We start from the raw sequence: 17500 nt of genomic DNA, 5'->3' as shown, positions 1-17500 counted from the left end.
TTCTCTTTTTTCCTCTTCCTCCTCTTCCTTTTTATCTATGTTTCTTCCTATCTATTTCTTTGTTCTTGGTTTTTCCTTCTCTTTCTTTCTTTCCTCCCTCTTTCTTTCTTTTTTCTTTTCTTTTCACATTTTCTTTTTCCTTCTTTCTTTTTCTCTTTCTTTCAACTTCTTTCTTTTTTTCTTTGTCTTTCTTTATCTTTCTTTCCTTTTGTTTTTCTCATCTTTCTTTCTTTCTTTCTTTCTTTCTTTCTTTCTTTCTTTCTGTTCCTTCCTAACTTGCTTCTTCTTCTTTTTAAATCTATGTTTCTTCATTTGCTTTTTCTTTCTTTCCCCATTCCCTTCCCCCTGCCTTCCTTCCTCTGCTTTTCTTTCTTCTTCCTTTTTCTTCTTCACTCTCTTTCTTTCTTTCCTCCATCTCTTTCCTCTTCCTCTTCCTTTCTCTTTCTTTCTATCTTACTTTTTTCTTGGTTTTTCACTTTTCCATACTTTTTGCCTTCTCTTTCTTTCTTTCCTCCCTCTCTTTCTTTCCTCTTCCTCTTTCTTTCTTTCTCTCTTTTTTCTTTGTTTTCACTTTGTCTTTTTTCCTTCTCTTTCTTTTTCTCTTTCTTTCACCTTCTTTTTATTTATTTCTCTGTCTTTCTTCCTTCCTTCCTTCCTTCCTTCCTTCCTCCCAGGTGATAGGCACAGGTTTCCAGGGTATGTCCCAGCTGGTGGCGAGGGGTCTTTCGAAGCTGACCTACTCCATGCTTTGCCTCCCTGATGACCTCCGAGACAGAGGGGTGGCTTCGTTGCCCAATTACTACTACAAGGAGGACGGTCTGAAGCTCTGGACCGCTATAGAGAGGTGCGATCCCCATGGAAGACAACGAGAGGGGGTGACAATATGGCAAGCGAGGCTTATCTGCACCCCCTCCTCCAATTACAATTACTGCAGGTTTCATAAGGGGCACTTTTCATTCCAGATCTAGTGTTCTTCAACCTCAGCAGTTCTCAAATGGCTGGACTTCAACTCCCAGAATTCCCCAGCCAGCATGGGAATTCTGGGAGTTGAAGTCCACACCTCTTAATCCTGCTGAAGTTGAAAACAACAACAACAACACACTGCTGTAGGAGAATTCAGAATTCAGGCCATAGTATCTTGCCCGCAAAATAATCTCTAGATCGGAGATCTTGGCTTGCATGAAATAAGCCTATTTGACACACTTGTGGTTTCCTAGCTAACATGGTTAGATTAGATTGAGCAGGAAATGATGAATGCAGCCAAAACAGGTCTACATTTTTCAGTCTACATTTTTATCTGTTTTATTAAACTACCAACCGATAACCTGGGGTTTGCCCAGGTATTTATTTATAGGGGGGAAATATCCAGACCAAATGTAATTACTAATGTTGAATTTTCCCCCTTACCAGAGGGAACCCCCTTGTGGAGTACTGTGAAGCTGTTACTGCGCTGCACAGTAGAAGCCATTTTACAGCAGTAAAGTAGAAGCCATTTTAAGGCACAACAGGCTGTATCTTAACAGAACACAGACTCCCCTCGGGGTTTTTTAAGGGTGTCTTACCCCCACAGTATTTGTTTCCAGAGAGTCAGTCACCTGTGTACCAAGTTTGGTTGAAATTGCTTGAGGTGTTCCAGAGTTACGCCCCGGTTCTGATTAAGAGAAGCCTTGTTTGGGCGGAGGGGTTGGACTAGATGACCTACGAGGTCTCTTTCAACTCTGTTAATCTGTTACAATCTGTTACACCCAGGGTCTTTGACTGAGATGGGTGGCTCTAAAAAGTTTTTTAAACAAATGAATAAATAATATCGACGAGTACGAGGAATTTAAACATCGATTGGCATAAATAGAGCTCGGGTTTAATACGTAGCAGCCAATAGAATCCTTCCCGAATGGCTTCTTAGCTTTTCTACAGCCCACTTGCTTATCAGACGTTCCTGCGGCTGTACTGCTCTTTAGGCAAATGTGAGTTTTTCCTCTCGTATTCCGGGATTGATGGCACTTCTGTTCCCCTGTTCCGCCATTTTGCAGTTTTGTGTCTCGAATGATCGGCCTTTATTACCCAAGCGACGGAGCTGTGGAGAAGGATATGGAGCTGCAGGCCTGGGTGGCTGAAATCTTCGAGAAATGTTTCCATCAGCGTCAATCCTCTGGTATAAAATTCTTTTCTCTCAACCCACCCACGCGGCTTTTCCGTGAGCGAGGTGTGAAATCAAGAATCAATTTTAAACCGGGGGGTGGTGGTGTCCGGTCCTGTCCACTTGAAGACTTGCGGACTTCGACTCCCAGAATTCCCTGTCCCGTGAAGCTTCACTGGAATTCAGCTCTGATACATCACGAGCAAATGCGGCTAGCGTCAGGTTTCCAAAAAATGCCCTAATTGATTCATGAGCCTCGAGCCAAATTTCAATACAAAACCAGTCATTTATTAGGTGCATTTATTTTTGGCAAGATCTTTTCGCAGTCAGATCTATGCTGTGTTTGAGTTATAGCTGAAGTTTAACCCTGTTCCTTCCCTTCCCTCGGTCTGTGTCATAAATCCCATTTCCCAATGAGGTGCGCCCTTCCCAAGCCTGCTGCAATAATCTGAGATCCGACTTTAACCGAAAGTATGTGTGGAATGCGCTTCCCCCCCCCCTTCTCCCATTATGACAACTTTAGGAGTTGACAGCTAGACTATTGCATTTTTTAAAAAAAAATAGGATAACTTTCTTAGTCGATAGTGGGAATGCGGTCGACGTAATATATCTTGACTTCAGCAAAGTGAAAAAAGAGTTGGCTGGGGAATTGTGCGAGTTGAAGTCCACAAGAGTTGCTACGGTTGGAGAACCTTGTTTGAGGTCATCCCTCTACATCAGGGGTGTCAAACTCAATTTCATTGAGGGCCGCATCAGGGCTGTGGTTGACCTCGAGGGGGCTGGGTGGGCGTGGCCAACTGGGTGGGGCGTGGCCAGCTTGATGTCACTCCCCAAACTAGTGGCATGTTTCTTCTTCGCATTGGGTAGACCAGGACAATTTAACAATTCACTTTTTTAATTTTTCCAGGTTTCCCTGCACACCTAGGAACTATTGCTGCGTTAACCAAGTATCTGACCATGATAATCTTCACCTGCTCAGCCCGCCATGCCAGTGTCAACAATAGCCAGGTTTGGAGGATCTTTTCTTCGTCCTTAATACTATGGGAGGATAAGGTGGGATGAAGCGTCCATCTGCCCCCTTTTCTCCAACTCAACGCTCTCCGTGCTGGCCAGCTATGATGGAAAGTAAGCCAGGATATCTGGATTATATCAGATTGGTGGAAATCTCACCATATGCATGAAAAGGGGTTTAATAAACACAACTCCAGCTTGGAGATGAAGCTCCTTAGATGAATCCATGCTTGGAGTTAGAGCTTCTTAGAAGTCTCCATGCTTGAAGATAAAGCTCCTTAGATGTCTCCACGCTTGGAATCATCCTTGGATGATTCCGTGCCTGGATATAAAGCTACTTAGAGAGCTCCATATTTGGAAGTGAAGCTCCTTAGATGAGTCCATACTTGGAGATGGAGCTCATTGGCTGATTCCATGTTTGGAGATGAAGCTCTTTAGATGTCTCCATGCTTGGTGGTGAAGCTCCTTAGATGACTCCATGCTTGGAGATGAAACTCCTTGGATGATTTCATGCTTGGAGTTAAAGCTCCTTAGATGTCTCCATATTTGGAAATGAATCTCCTTAGATGACTCCATGCTTGGAGATGGAACTCTTTGGATGGCTCCATGCTTGAGAGATGGAGCTACAAGTTACACTTATAGAAAGCATCCCAAAGAGCCAATGGAGGTCTCCTTTCTAGACCTCCTCTAGAGTAGATCTTTGTCTTTCCAAGTGGGAGCTAAGGAATGGCTCCTGGGTCTGAAGACCTTCTAACTTCCAATTTCCCTTCTTCTCCAGTTTGATTTTGGAGCCTGGATGCCCAACTACCCTTCCACCATGAGACGGCCTCCACCAGAATCCAAAGGCGGCGTGACTTTTGCCGACATCCTGGAGACCTTACCAGATGTCAGCACAAGCTGCCAGATGTTGCTCATCTTGTGGCTTCTCAGCCGAGAACGAGGAGATAAGGTGAGACAATATTTTCGGCATCACAGGCCAAATTAGGGAGACCATGAGAGGGAAGGATTAAGGAGTTAGCGGTGGCCTAGAGGTGGAGCTCTCGTCTACACAATCAGGAGTCTGTGGGCTCGATCCTAGGTAGAGGCAGATATTTCTCTTTCTGGTCAAGATGAAAATATATCTACCGAATATAACTCCGCATTGGCAACAGGGAAGGGCAGCTGGCCAGTAAAACATTCAACTCCATTCAGTTGCCCAGATTCCACCCTGCAAGGGATTATAGGGTCATCAAAAGATGATGATGATGATGATGATGAGAGGGAAGGATTAAGGAATCTTTAATGTTTAATCCCAATCTGCAATTTAGCCATGGGATTTTTAAATAATCCCAACACCAAGATTCGACAAATCAGGGTTGTGTTATAATACGTTTTTGTGGTTCTGGTTGGGTTGATTTGGGTCCAGCCATTGTAGTTTATAAACCATGGTTTGCAAGTCCAAACAATCCTAGTGTAGTTAATAAACCACAGTCGAACAAGCCATGTCTTAAGAGTGAAATCTGAATTCAGCCCTGGCTTCTCAATCTTAGTTAATTTATGGATTCTTGTGAAGATAGACCTGGTTCTTGATTTACGACTGGTTGCTTATACGATCGTTTGGAATTAGTTGCAGTTCATATATTGCTTTACTTTTCATTAAATTGGTTGGTAGCGGAGATCTCTTTCGTCATATTGGAAAGTTTGAAATTTTCTGAGGGGAAATATATCGTCCAGGCTTGTGAAGGCCACCATCGTTCCTGGATTCCCAGGTTTCCTTCAAGGGATCATTCCTCAGATCCTGGGAGATCTCCATTCTGGGAGGATTTCCTTGCTCTAAACCACTTCCATTGAATTAATGGAGCCCTCAACTCCAGAATATCAGCTCCAAAGGAGACACATCTCGTGGTCTCCAAACATCTCCCATCTCCCACCTCCTACTCCTAGAAGTCTTCTCTCAAGAAGACGATCCTCCAGATCTCCTAAGATAGGACCTCACTATGGCTTTCTTTCATCTCCTTCCAGAGGTCACTGGGTTACTACCCTGAGGAACATTTCACTGAGGAAGGCCCAAAGAAGGTCATCGCCGCTTTCCAAAAACATCTGACCAAGATCTCCCAGGAAATTGAGGAGAGGAACCGACGCCTCGAGCTGCCCTACCATTATCTCAACCCTTCTGAGGTAGAGAACAGCATCTCCATCTAAGGAGACCGGTCGCTCACCCTGTTGTAGGATGAGGTTCCTCAGCCCACCAAGTCATGGAGGACCTCCCAAGGAAAGACACTGGTCAAGATTTAGGGCACTTCGTGTAGGTGTTCTCACCTAGGCTTCCCCCCAAAAGCACGAGGCAGAGTCCTGGTCCCGACAAAACCCCTTTTATTCAACAAAGGTGAATTCCTCTCGTTCACCTTCAGCCAAGGCCTGGCAAACAGTCTTTCAAAGGGATATTTATGACCACAGACCTTATCTAGCTTGGAAAGCTGCCATGTCAATATTTTCCAAAGGAGGCGCTGTGCAAGGAAAGACAGAGCACAGAGTCCCGGAGATTCACGGACAGATCTTCACACTCCTGAAATGAATCTAACGACCGAACGAACGAATTGTTTCCTGCAAAAAGCCCACTCCCCTTTCGCTCCTCTTTTATATCCTAGGGGAGGGGCCAATCACCTTCCACCTGTGGCTTTACTCCCAAGTCGACTCTGATTTCTGAGCTGTTCTTTTCTTCTGGCAGCTCTGTACCTGCACACACGGGGAACAGGCTCCAGCTGTTCCTCTGCCTCACTGCTGGCTAGCTTCGTAGGCACCTGATCACTGCCAGACGGTCTCAGCCCCGTCTCTGCCTCCGATGCAGAGCCCTCGTCCGAGCCTTCCCAGGCCTCCAGGACTGGCCCGTGCTCCTCCCCAACCTCCTCACTGTCCGACTTTGCTGCCAGCTCTGCTGGCCACTGGCGGGCCACAACAATAGGCTGAGGTGGAACCAACAACCTCCAGAAATCTGGTTGTGGAACAGAGAAGACTGTGTTGAAGGAGTGAAAACGAGGGAGCTTTGATTGTGTGGTTGTGCCAATGTATCTGGACATCCTTGGCCCTCTCTTTGTGGATACGTCAGAGGGAAAGACTCAATCCTAACTCTGCCACCAACCTCTAGGTCCTCACTAGAAGCTCTACTTTACTTTTCCCCACTCTTCCCTATTTTAGGACTGACCGTGGAAGAAAAATTCGATCCAGTTCCAAGCCAAGAGACAGAAAAGTGGAAATAAAATGGAGGCAGGCTGCAGGAGAGGAAGTCTCTGTTTATTTGGTAGCCAGAAACGAGTGACAAGCGGCATGTTTCCGGGGTGGCTGCAATGGTGGGTTTCAATTTTTTTTAGAACCTCTTCTGTGGGTGTGGCCTGCTTTGTGGGAGTGGCTTGCCAGCCATGTGACCGGGTGGGAGTGGCTTGCCAGCCATGTGACCGGGTGGGAGTGGCTTGGCAGTCATGTGACTGGGTGGGCATGGCCAACTTGTAAAATGTGTTGAAACTCCCTTAACAACGCTCTTGCTTAGAAACCAAAATGTTGGCTTAGCCGGTTGTTAAAAAATTTGACTCCCCCCCCCCCCACTGGCTAGACTGACATTACAATACAATACAATACAATACAATACAATACAATACAATAGTAGAGTTGGAAGGGACCTTGGAGGTCTTCTAGTCCAACCCCCTGCCTAGGCAGGAAACCCTATACCGTTTCAGACAAATAGCTATCCAACATCTTCTTAAAGACTTCCAGTGTTGGGGCATTCACAACTTCTGGAGGCAAGCTGTTCCACTGATTAATTGTTCTCACTGTCAGGAAATTCCTCCTCAGTTCTAAGTTGCTTCTCTCCTTGATTAGTTTCCACCCATTGCTTCTTGTTCTACCCTCAGGTGCTTTGGAGAATAGTTTGACTCCCTCTTCTTTGTGGCAACCTCTGAGATATTGGAATAATGCTATCATGTCTCCCCTAGTCCTTCTTTCTCTTAAGCTAAACATACCCAGTTCCTGCATTAAAGATAAAAGAAAAGTAATAAAAGTATTAAAGATAAAAGAAGAGCATTTTCAAATATGGGATTTGTGTAATAAATGGTTGGATAATAGAGGCGGAAATGAGGAGCTGGGAAAACATTATTATGGAAGCATTCGATCCAGACAGTACGCTGTTCACAAGGACTTATGCGGGAACTGGGTATGTCTAGTTTAATAGAAAGAAGGTCTAGGGGAGACAGGATAGCAGTCTTCCAATATCTCAGGGGCTGCCACAAAGAAGAGGGAGTCAAACTATTCTCCAAGGCACCCGAGGGCAGGACAAGAAGCAATGGGTGGAAACTAATCCAGGAGAGAAGCAACTTAGAACTGAGGAGAAACTTCCTGACAGTGAGAACAATTAATCAGTGGAACAAAAGTTGCCTCCAGAAGTTGTGAATGCCCCAACACTGGAAGTCTTTAAGAAGATGTTGGATAGCCATTTGCCTGAAATGGTATAGGGTTTCCTGCCTAGGCAGGGGGTTGGACTAGAAGACCTCCAAGGTCCCTTCCAACTCTGCTATTGCATTGTATGTTAAATGAAAATGCACAAATATTGGCCAAAATGTATCCAAACATGAATCCTACCTGCTGGAAGTTCAAAAAAAAAAAAAAAACACCACAAGGGACTTTCTATCACATATGGTGGAGCTGTCCAAAAACTCACAAATATTGGATGAAAATTTGGAAATGGATACAACAAATTACAGAGGAACAAATAGAAAACAAGACAGAACTCTTTCCGCTGGGAATAACCAAGGGGAAGTACAGAAAGAAAATTAAATACATACTAATACATCTTCTGACTACAGCTAGAATAACGTTTGCCCAATGCTGGAAACAAAGTAATATCCTCCCCAGATGAATTCCTGATTCAGAAAATTCTAGACTCTGCAGAAATGGACAAGCTAACATTAAGATTAGAAGACAAAGAAGAGACTGAATACTATGAAATTTGGGATAACGGGTATAAATGGTTGCATAACAGGAATAAAGTTAATTCAGCCGAGAAGCAATAGAGAAATGTATAGAACTGTAGATGAATTTATATAAATATAGAAGCGATATAAGATTGATATATGCGGGTATGATGACATAACAAGGTTAATGTGGTGATTGCAAGATGTAGAGGGAAAAAACAATTTAAAAAATTGGCTCATGAAAATGCACAAATAAACTATTGAAAAAAGAAAGAGGGTAAAAAGAAAGAGAGAAACCCGAAGACAATAATAATAAGTCCGCTTTCCTGGCATCGTGCAAACCGCCATATTCTCGACTTACGGCCATTCATTGAGTGACCGTTCAAAAGTTGCCAGCCTGAAAAAAAAGTGAATTGTGATCGATTTTCACCCTTACGACCGCCGCAGTCTTCCTGTGGCCATATGGTCATAATTATGAGAGGTCCCGGCATCTGGTGATCCCTGTTTGCGACCTTCTGACAGGCCAAATCAACGGGGGACCCCAGATTCACTTAACAACCCTGTGACTGACTTAACGACGGCAGTGATTCACTTAACAAGGGCGGCAAGAAAGGTGGTAAAACGGGGCAATACCACTTAACCGTCTTGCTTAGCAAAGGGAATTTGGGCCTCGATTGAGGTCGTAAATCCAGGACTGCCTCCATCTTACACTTTTGACCAGCTCTTACAATTTAATTAATTTTCGCTTGCATCTTCCTTAACCCCCAACTGGATTTTCTGGAGGTTCTTTTTTAAAGAGGTTTCGCTTTTCATCCCAGAAGATTCTTCAGTTCTTTTTTTATATATATATATAATTCTTCATATAATGTTAAACATAAAAATTCAATGTCTATATAAACAGTGCGCTGTCTGAGTACAGTTGTTTTTAAAAACGGCAATAAGAATAGTAACAATAATATTCATGACGTTAATAATAACCGTAATATTATTATGATATTGTTATCGTGATAATAATATTCGCTTATCTAATTTAGGAAATCTTCAATGTTATTAACCATTTCCTTATGCTTTTAAGTTTCTAACTTAACTGTTTCTGCCAGTTAGCCATTGATAAAACAAATCCCACGTTAAAAAGCATTCAGTTTCTTCCTTCTTAATTTTGAATGTTAGTCTATTCATTTTTGCACATTCTAATATTTTTATAACATTTTCATCTGTAGGGATCTCTTTATTTGTCCATTGTTGTGCAAACACAATTCCAGCTGCAGTGAACGCACGTAAAATTAAATATGTATTCCCTTTATTATATTTTTCTGGTACAATACCCAACAAAAATATTTCTGGCTTAACGATTGTTGCTTAACTATTTTTATTTTCAACTGTGTGTTTTTGTCCAATTTTCTTTTGCCTTTGGGCATGTCCACCACATGTGACAGTATGGACCTGATATCTGATTACATTTCCAACACTTAACAGACATATCCTTAAACATCTCTGCCAATCTTGCTGGTAGGAAGTGCCACCTATAAAACATTTGATAAAGATTGTCTTCCGTTCTTTAGAGCCAAGGAGATCAGTTCTGCAGAACTGAAGAAGCTTCTTGGATGAGAAGCGAAACCTCTTCAAAGAAAAACAATCCAGAAAGTCCAATTGCCTCTTGGGGGGAAAAAAATCATCTTTGGGACAACTTTGACCTGGATGACAGAGAATCTCCATATAGACATCTTTCTAACACATTTTTGTATCCATTAACACAATGTAGAAACCTGAAGCATCCTGCTTGCTAATATTCGGGTGGCTTAAATTCTTCCAGAGAAGGGGACCATTTAAGCCTTCCGTTCAAATGCTGACACTGTTCTCTATCTCAGCGGGATCAAGGTATTTGTAAGCGATGAGAACGGGAGCTTCCAGGTCGGTGAGACGCTTCTTCTTGGCGAGGGATGTATTCCTCTCCTTAATTTCCTTGGAAATCTTGCGCAGTTGGGCTTGGAAGGCTGCGATGAGGTTGAGGGGGGCCCTCTCGGTGAAATGACGGTGGGGGTACTGACCCAAGTGAATCTGGAGGAGGAGGAAGGAAGGAGGAGGAGAAGGGAAAGGGAAAGGAGAAGGGATGGAGGAGGAGGAGGAGGAGGAGGAGGAAGGTGAAAAAGAAAAGAAGAAAGGATGGAGAGAGAAGAGATAGAGAAGGAAAAGGAGATGGTATGGAGGAGGAGGAGGAGAAGGAGGAAGAAAAAGGAGGAGGAGGAGACAAGGAGGAGGAGGGAAGGAAGGGAAGGGAGGGAAAAGGAGAAGAAGGAGGGATGGGGAGAAAGAAGATGAAAAAGAAAAGAAAAAAGGACGGAGAGGGAAGAGATGGAGAAGGAAAAGGAGATGGTATGAAGGAGGAGGAGGAGAAGGAGGAAGAAAAAGGAGGAGGAGACGAGGAGGAGGGAAGGAAGGGAAAAGGAGAAGAAGGAGGGATGGAGGAGAAAGAAGATGAAAAAGAAAAGAAAGGATGGAGAGGGAGGAGAGGGAGAAGGAAAAGGAGATGGGATGGAGGAATAGAAGGAAAAGGAAGAAGAAATGGAGAAGGAGGAGGAGAAAAAGAAGAAGGAGTTTGAGAAGGAAATGGAGGGAATGGAGAAGGAGGAAGAAAAAGAAAAGAAGGGATGGGGGAGGAGGAAAAGGAGATAGGGGAAGAATGAGGAAGAGGAGAAAAAGGAGATGAATGGAGATGGAGGAGGAGGAGGAGGAGCAGGAGCAGGAGCAGGAGGAGAAAGAGAAAGAAAGGAAGAGGGAATGGAGGAAACAGAGAAGGAAAAGGAGATAGATGGAGGAGGAGGAGAAAAAGAAGAAGGGAAAGCAGAAGGGAGAAGACAGGTGAGGAGTGGAAGGAGGGGAAGAAAAGGAGAAGATAGACAAGGAGAAGGAAAAGTAGACAGAGAAGGAGAGTTGAAGGAGAAGATAGATGAGGAGGAGAAGGGTAAGAAGAGATGGAGAAGAAGGAGGCAGGAAAGGAAAAGGGACGGAGGAGGAGGAGGAGGAGGAGGAGGAGGAGGAGGAGGAGGAGGAGGAGGAGGAGAAGAAGAAGAAGAAGAAGAAGAAGAAGAAGAAGAAGAAGAAGAAGAAGAAGAAGAAGAAGAAGAAATTATTCACCTAATGAAGTTCTTTCCTTGAGCCACCAAAACTCACTGTCTGAATCTGCTTCCAGCTCTGTTGACCGCTGGCGGGTCACAGGACACTACCTGGAGGCCGTAAGAGTCCTTAGCAAGGGGTTCCACCACTCTGGACCTCAACCCAATGTCCATGAAGCGCCACGGAGGTGGGCCTTGCCATTTTCAGGCCAATGTCATCTTGAGATCAGTAGGGTCACTCACCGTGTCTCCTGTCGGGGCACTGAGAAGCCACAGGGTGCTGAGGACGGTGGCCGTCGTGTTGATTTCTGGAATGGTCTCCTTGTAGCTCTTCAGACTCGCCTGGCCCTTGGTTCTGGGGGGAGGCTGCCTCATGGAGGGAGGGAAATTCGGCATCCAGGCGCCGAGATCGAACTGCAAACCATCAATCCGAGAGTTAACCCACTGCCGGACCTGTCTTACAACTTCACTCTCTAAATCAGGGATGTCGAGCTCATGGCCCGGGGGCCGGATCCGGCCCCCGGGGTGTTTAGATCTGCCCTGGGAACAGGGAAGGACCGCCCCATGGTGGCTGTGCCAGTGAAGAAGGAAAGATGAGAAGAGAGCAAGGAAGGAAAAAGAAGGGGAACAAAGAAGAAAGGAGAATGAAGAGGGAAGGAAAAAGAAGAAAAGGAAGGAAGGAAGGAAGGAAGGAGGAAGATAAGAGAGGGAGGGAGGAATAAGAAAGGAGAATGACGAAGGAAGGAAAAAGAAGGAAGGAAGGAATTGATTTTTGGAAAGAAGGTTTAATGTGGTTTGAGGTCCTGGGCGTTAGAGAGAGGAGAGAGAGAGAGAGAGAGAGAGAGAGAGGGAGGGAGGGAGAGAGAGAGAGAGAGAGAGAGAGAGAGAGAGAGAGAGAGAGAGAGAGAGAGACCCTCTGTTGAGCTTTGAATGTGAGTTGATTGGTTGTCAGGCTCCCATGGAGCCATGCAGGGGCAATTCTGATTCCCAAGCTTGGTTGACTCTTGCTGGGTGATGATGTAATGAAAGGGCGATTCCTCCTACGGCTCTGCTTGAAGGAGGTAGATCTTTGTTATGCAGAATAGACTAGCCCAGGCCTTAATGGCCCATTGACAAAGGTAGGGGGAGAAGGAGTTTCTGCCTCCCTTCTAAGGGAAATATTCTGCCCTTTTTAATATTTCCTACAATATCTCATTTTCATATGGAAGGGAGGGAGGGAGGGAGGGAGGGAGGGAGGGAGGAAGGAAGGAAGGAAGGAAGGAAGGAAGGAAGGAAGGAAGGAAGGAAGGAAGGAAGGAAGGAAGGAAGGAAGGAAGGAGATTATAATGAGAGGTAGGGAGGGTTTGAGGGAAATCCTGCCTTAGCACTTGGGCACCATAGGTGCCCTCGACATGAGTGACCCCGGCTTAGCATTTCAAGATAAACCAACTATGGTTCAGTGCTGCCCCCTAGTGGGGGCCTGTTGAGTATGGGTTAGGAAACAGGATTACGGATTACAGATGAACAGAATTGGAAGGGACCCTGTAGGTCATCTAGTCCAACCCCCCCACCCCATACCCAAGCAGGAGATCCTACACCATCTCTGACAGAGGGCAGCCCAGTCTCTTCTTGAAAGCTTCCAAGGAGGAGGCTCCCACAATTTCTGAATCACAGAATAACAACAGAGCTGGAAGGGACCTTGGAGGTCATCTAATCCAACCCCCCCCCCACCCATGCAGACCCTACGCCGTTTTTGACAGGTGGCACTTCAGTCTTTTCTGGAAAGGAATGGGTTCAAAAAGAGGAACTGGGAGATGGGCTTTGTAGTCCTAGTGGACGATCCCTTAAACGTGAGCCAGCCGTGTGCGGCAGCAGCCAAAATAGCTAATACGATCCTCGGTTGTATAAACAGAGGCAGAGAATCAAAATCACGGGAAGGATGAGTACCGCTTTGTAAAACCTTAGTAAAGCCACACCTGGAATCCTGCATCCAGTTTTGGTCCCCACATGATAAAAAAAGATGTTGAGACTTTTGGGAAAAGGGCAGAGAAGAGCAACTAAGATGATTTGAAGGCCTGGAGACTTGAGCATATGAAGGACGGTGGCAGGATTTGGGTTTGCCTAGTCTAAAGAAAAGAAGGATTAGGGGGGACAAGATAACAGTCTTCCAGTATTTGAAGGGCTACCCCAAAGAAGAGGAGGGGGTCAAGCTATTCTCCAAAGCACCAGAAGGCAGGACAAGAAACAATGGAAGGAAACAAATCAAGGAGAGAACCAATCTATAAGGAGAAATTTCCCGGCAGTCAGGACAATTAACCAGTGGAACAGCTTGCCACTAGACGTTGAGTGTGCTCCATCCCTGGAGGTTTTTAAGAAGAGACTGGACAGCCACATCTGAAATGGTTGAGGGTCTCCTGCTTGAGCAAGGGGTTGGATTAGAAGACCTCCAAGGTCCCTTCCAGCTCTACTCTGATTAATTGATTGATTGATTGATTGAAATGGTATAGGGTCTCCTGCTTGAGCAAGAGGTTGGACTAGAAGACTTCCAGCTCCATTCTGATTGATTGATTGATTGATTGATTGATTGATTGAAATGGTATAGGGTCTCCTGCTTGATCAAGGGGTTGGACTAGAAGACCTCCAAAGTCCCTTCCAGCTCTATTCTGATTGATTGATTGATTGATTGATTGATTGATTGATTGAAATGGTCCAGGGTCTCCTACTTGAGCAAGAGTTGGACTAGAAGACCTCCAAGGTCCCTTCCAGCTCTATTCTGATTGATTGATTGAAATGGTCCAGGGTCTCCTACTTGAGCAAGAGTTGGACTAGAAGACCTCCAAGGTCCCTTCCAGCTCTATTCTGATTGATTGATTGATTGAAATGGTCCAGGGTCTCCTGCTTGAGCAAGGGGTTGGACTAGAAGACCTCCAAGGTCCCTTCCAACTCTACTCCAATTGATTTAGCTATATGTGCTCTTACCTGTCCGCTGTTCACAGCCGCATGCTGAGCTGAGCAGATATAAATCACCATAGTCAGGAATTTTTTGACTTCTTCCGTGGTGCTGAATGAAGAAGGGATCCCTGGGAAGGGAAAAAGAAATACGCACCAATTATTAATAAGAACAATCGTCCTTAAGGTATACAAAGACAGCTAAAGCAGGTGAGATGTTTACTAAATGGGGCAACTACAAACGGCTGCAGGAACTGGGCCTGGCTAGTGAAGAGAAGGACCAGGGGAGACACGAGAGCAGTCTTCCGATAATTGAGGGGCTGCCCCAGAGAGGAGGAAGGGGGTCAAGCTATCCTCCAAAGCACCCGAAGGCCAGAGAAGAAAGAATGGATGGAAACTGATCAAGGAGAAATTCAACCTGGAAACAAGGAGGAAATTTCTGACAGTGAGAGCAATCAACCCATGGAACAGAAGTTGCCTTCAGAAGTTGTGAGAGCTTCATCCCTGGAGGCTTTCAAGAAGAGACTGGACTTCGGTCGGAAACAATGTAGGGTCTCCTGCTTGAGCATGGGGGGGGAGGGTTGAACTAGATGACCTCTAAAGTCCTTTCCAACTCTCTTAATCTGTTACTCAGAGCTCATGTTGCTATCAGAGGCTCACGAGGAAGGACCGGTCCTTACCAGAAGACATCTGGGCCAGGAAACCTTTCTGAAAAATCTCGTAGATCCAGCCCTGCAGTTCGGGATCTTCCTGGACGGAATCGTCCGCCTTATAATATAAGTCAACCATGCCGGAGACAAAGCTGAGAAGGAGAACCAAAGAGGGAACATGAATTCTGCAGGAATGGCTTAAGATCCTCCCATCTTGGCTTACCGAAGGTCAAGGATTCCCAAAGCCTTCAATATCCTAACCCAAATAACAATACGGGAGGTCCTTGGTGCTCTCTGAGCTGGATTGAGGAAAGAGGAGGAGGAGGGAGAGGGGAGGAGGAGGAGGAGGAGGAGGAGGAGGAGGAGGAGGAGGAGGAGGAGGAGAAGAAGAAGAAGAAGAAGAAGAAGAAGAAGAAGAAGAAGAAGAAGAAGAAGAAGAAGAAGAAGAAGAGGAGGAGGAGGAGGGATCCCCAATTGTCAGATGGACATCCCATGGACATCATGAAAACATCAAACCCAATGCCAGTTGCCTACAATGAAAACATGAAGAGGGGATCCCAGTTGTCAGGTGGACATCCCATGTCATCAGTGCTAGAAGGGAGTGGGGTTTGCAGAGTAGAGAAGGGGGGAAGAGGAGGAGAAGGAGAAGGAGAAGGAAGGTAGACTGTCCTTAGTGCTTTCTGAGCTTGGCTGTTTTCTTGAAGATGTCTTATGACCCAACTGGAGAACGCCATCAGTGCTAGAAGGGGGTGTGGTTTGTAGAAAGGAAGAATGAGAATGGGGGAGGAGGAGGAGGAGGAGTTTCATCTTCCGCTTCCTCTTCTCTTTCTCCTCGACTCTGCACACCTTTCTCTCTTCTAAACATGGATGATGTTACCTAGTTGGGTCATGAAACGTTTGCAAGGAAACCATCAAGCTCAGAGAGCACCAAGGGCCCCCACAAATGCATGTGAGGAGGTGAGGTGAGGATAAGAGTCAAGAGTCAAGAGATCAGAGTCATGGGTTGAGAGAAAGCTCCAACTGAACGTAAAGGACCTCAACAGGAGCCTTCAAACAAGATAATGCTTCAATTATCAGAGCTATCCTGAGGGACAGACAGAGAGACCAGGGAAACAGCCCACCCAGAATCATCCTGGACTGACCTCTCTATAGCTGCCCAGATCTTCAGGCCATCATCTCTGTAGTGATAGTTGGGCAAGGAAGACATTCCACGGGCCTTGATGTCTTCTGGGAGACAAAGGGAGGAATACGTGATGGATGCCATCCCCTTCTGCAACAGCTGGACCAAACCCTCAAACCCAGTGCCAATTGCCTAGAAGGAGAACAAGAACAGGGAATCCCATTTGTCAGGTGGACATCTCATGGACATCATGAAGACATCAAACTCAATGGCAGTTGCCTAGAAGGAGAACATGAAGAGGGAGTCCCAGTTGTCAGGTGGACATCCCATGTCGTCAGTGCTAGAAGGGAGTGGGGTTTGCAGAGTAGAGAAGGGGGGGAGGAGGAGGAGGAGGAGGAGGAGGAGGAGGAGGAGGAGGAGAAGAAGAAGAAGAAGAAGAAGAAGAAGAAGAAGAAGAAGAAGAAGAAGAAGAAGAAGAAGAAGAAGAAGAAGAAGAAGAAGAAGATGATGATGATGGATCCCCAATTGTCAGATGGACATCCCATGGACCATCATGAAAACATCAAACCCAATGCCAGTTGCCTACAATGAAAACATGAAGAGGGAATCCCAGTTGTCAGGTGGACATCCCATGTCATCAGTGCTAGAAGGGAGTGGGGTTTGCAGAGTGGAGAAGCGGGGAGGAGGAGGAGGAGGAGGAGGAGGAGGAGGAGGAGGAGGAGGAGGAGGAGGAGGAGGAGGAGGAGGAGGAGGAGGAGGAGGAGGAGGAGGAGGAGGAGGAGGAGGAGAGGGATCCCCAGTTGTTAGATAGACATCCTGTGGACGCCATGAAGACATCAAACCCTGTGCCAGTTGCTGAGAAGGAAAACATGATGAGGGAGCCCCAGTTGTCAGATGGACATCCCATGCACATCATGAAGACCTCAAACCCAATGCCAGTTTCCTAGAAGGAGAATAAGAACAGGGACCCCCAGTTGTCAGATGGACATCCCATGGACATCATGAAGACCTCAAACCCTGTGCCAGTTGCCTAGAAGGAGAAGAGGAAGAAGGGACCCCAGTTGTCAGCTGGACATCCCATGGACATCCCTGAAAACTCATCTCCTCTAATGAACTGAAGACCACCTTACCTTATCGAAGACTCCTCCTTTGGCAATCAGGAGGGTCCTTGCCAACGTGTTGATGTGAAGAGTGAAGCGGGTGTGAGGGATCAGAAGCTACGAAAGGAAAGATCAAGAGAAGAAGCATTGTCCTCACTAATAATCTTCTCATCCAGGGCAAAATCTCAAAATAAAAGAATTAGAGTGGGAAGGGAGAACTTGGAGATCATCTAATCCAACCCCCTGCTCAAGCAGGAGATCCTACCCCATTCCAAAGAAAGGGTTGTCCAGTCTCCTCTAAAAAAACCTCCAGAGTTGGACCACAACTTCTGAAGGCAAGTCCTTCCACTCATTAATTGTCCTCCCTGTCAGGAAGTTTCTCCTTAGTTCCAAGTTGCTCCTTGTTGAATTTCCATCCATTGCTTCTTCTCCTGCCTTCTGGTGCTTTGGAGAATAGCTTGATTCCCTTTTCTTTGAGGGGCAGCCCCTCAAATTTTGGAA

General features: G+C 45.7%; 2 protein-coding genes across 2 annotated transcripts in view; one reads left to right on the top strand and one right to left on the bottom strand.

Annotated features, from left to right (window-relative positions):
- The window catches only part of LOC309381408 (hydroperoxide isomerase ALOXE3-like), a gene marked incomplete at its 5' end in the record, with an annotated part of 25268 nt that extends 18886 nt beyond the window's left edge, over positions 1-6382 (top strand). The window contains 5 exons of the mRNA XM_081932365.1: positions 675-844; positions 2031-2152; positions 3045-3145; positions 3927-4097; positions 5150-6382. Coding sequence (XP_081788491.1) covers positions 675-844; positions 2031-2152; positions 3045-3145; positions 3927-4097; positions 5150-5329 — 744 coding nt within the window. The 3' untranslated portion in view covers positions 5330-6382. The remainder of the gene's footprint in view (positions 1-674; positions 845-2030; positions 2153-3044; positions 3146-3926; positions 4098-5149) is intronic.
- Positions 6383-9820: 3438 nt separating this feature from the next.
- Positions 9821-17500, bottom strand: part of LOC309381419 (polyunsaturated fatty acid lipoxygenase ALOX15B-like) — a 19077-nt gene continuing 11397 nt past the window's right edge. The window contains exons 9-14 of the mRNA XM_081932383.1: positions 17030-17116; positions 15922-16091; positions 14810-14931; positions 14160-14260; positions 11445-11615; positions 9821-10146 (exon numbers count right to left, since the gene is read on the bottom strand). Coding sequence (XP_081788509.1) covers positions 9928-10146; positions 11445-11615; positions 14160-14260; positions 14810-14931; positions 15922-16091; positions 17030-17116 — 870 coding nt within the window. The 3' untranslated portion in view covers positions 9821-9927. The remainder of the gene's footprint in view (positions 10147-11444; positions 11616-14159; positions 14261-14809; positions 14932-15921; positions 16092-17029; positions 17117-17500) is intronic.

Source organism: Natrix helvetica (genome assembly GCF_964273705.1).
Source record: "Natrix helvetica genome assembly, chromosome: Z".
NCBI lineage: Eukaryota > Metazoa > Chordata > Lepidosauria > Squamata > Natricidae > Natrix > Natrix helvetica.
Note: the sequence above shows the minus strand (reverse complement) of the source record. Positions and strands in the feature narration are given on the sequence as shown.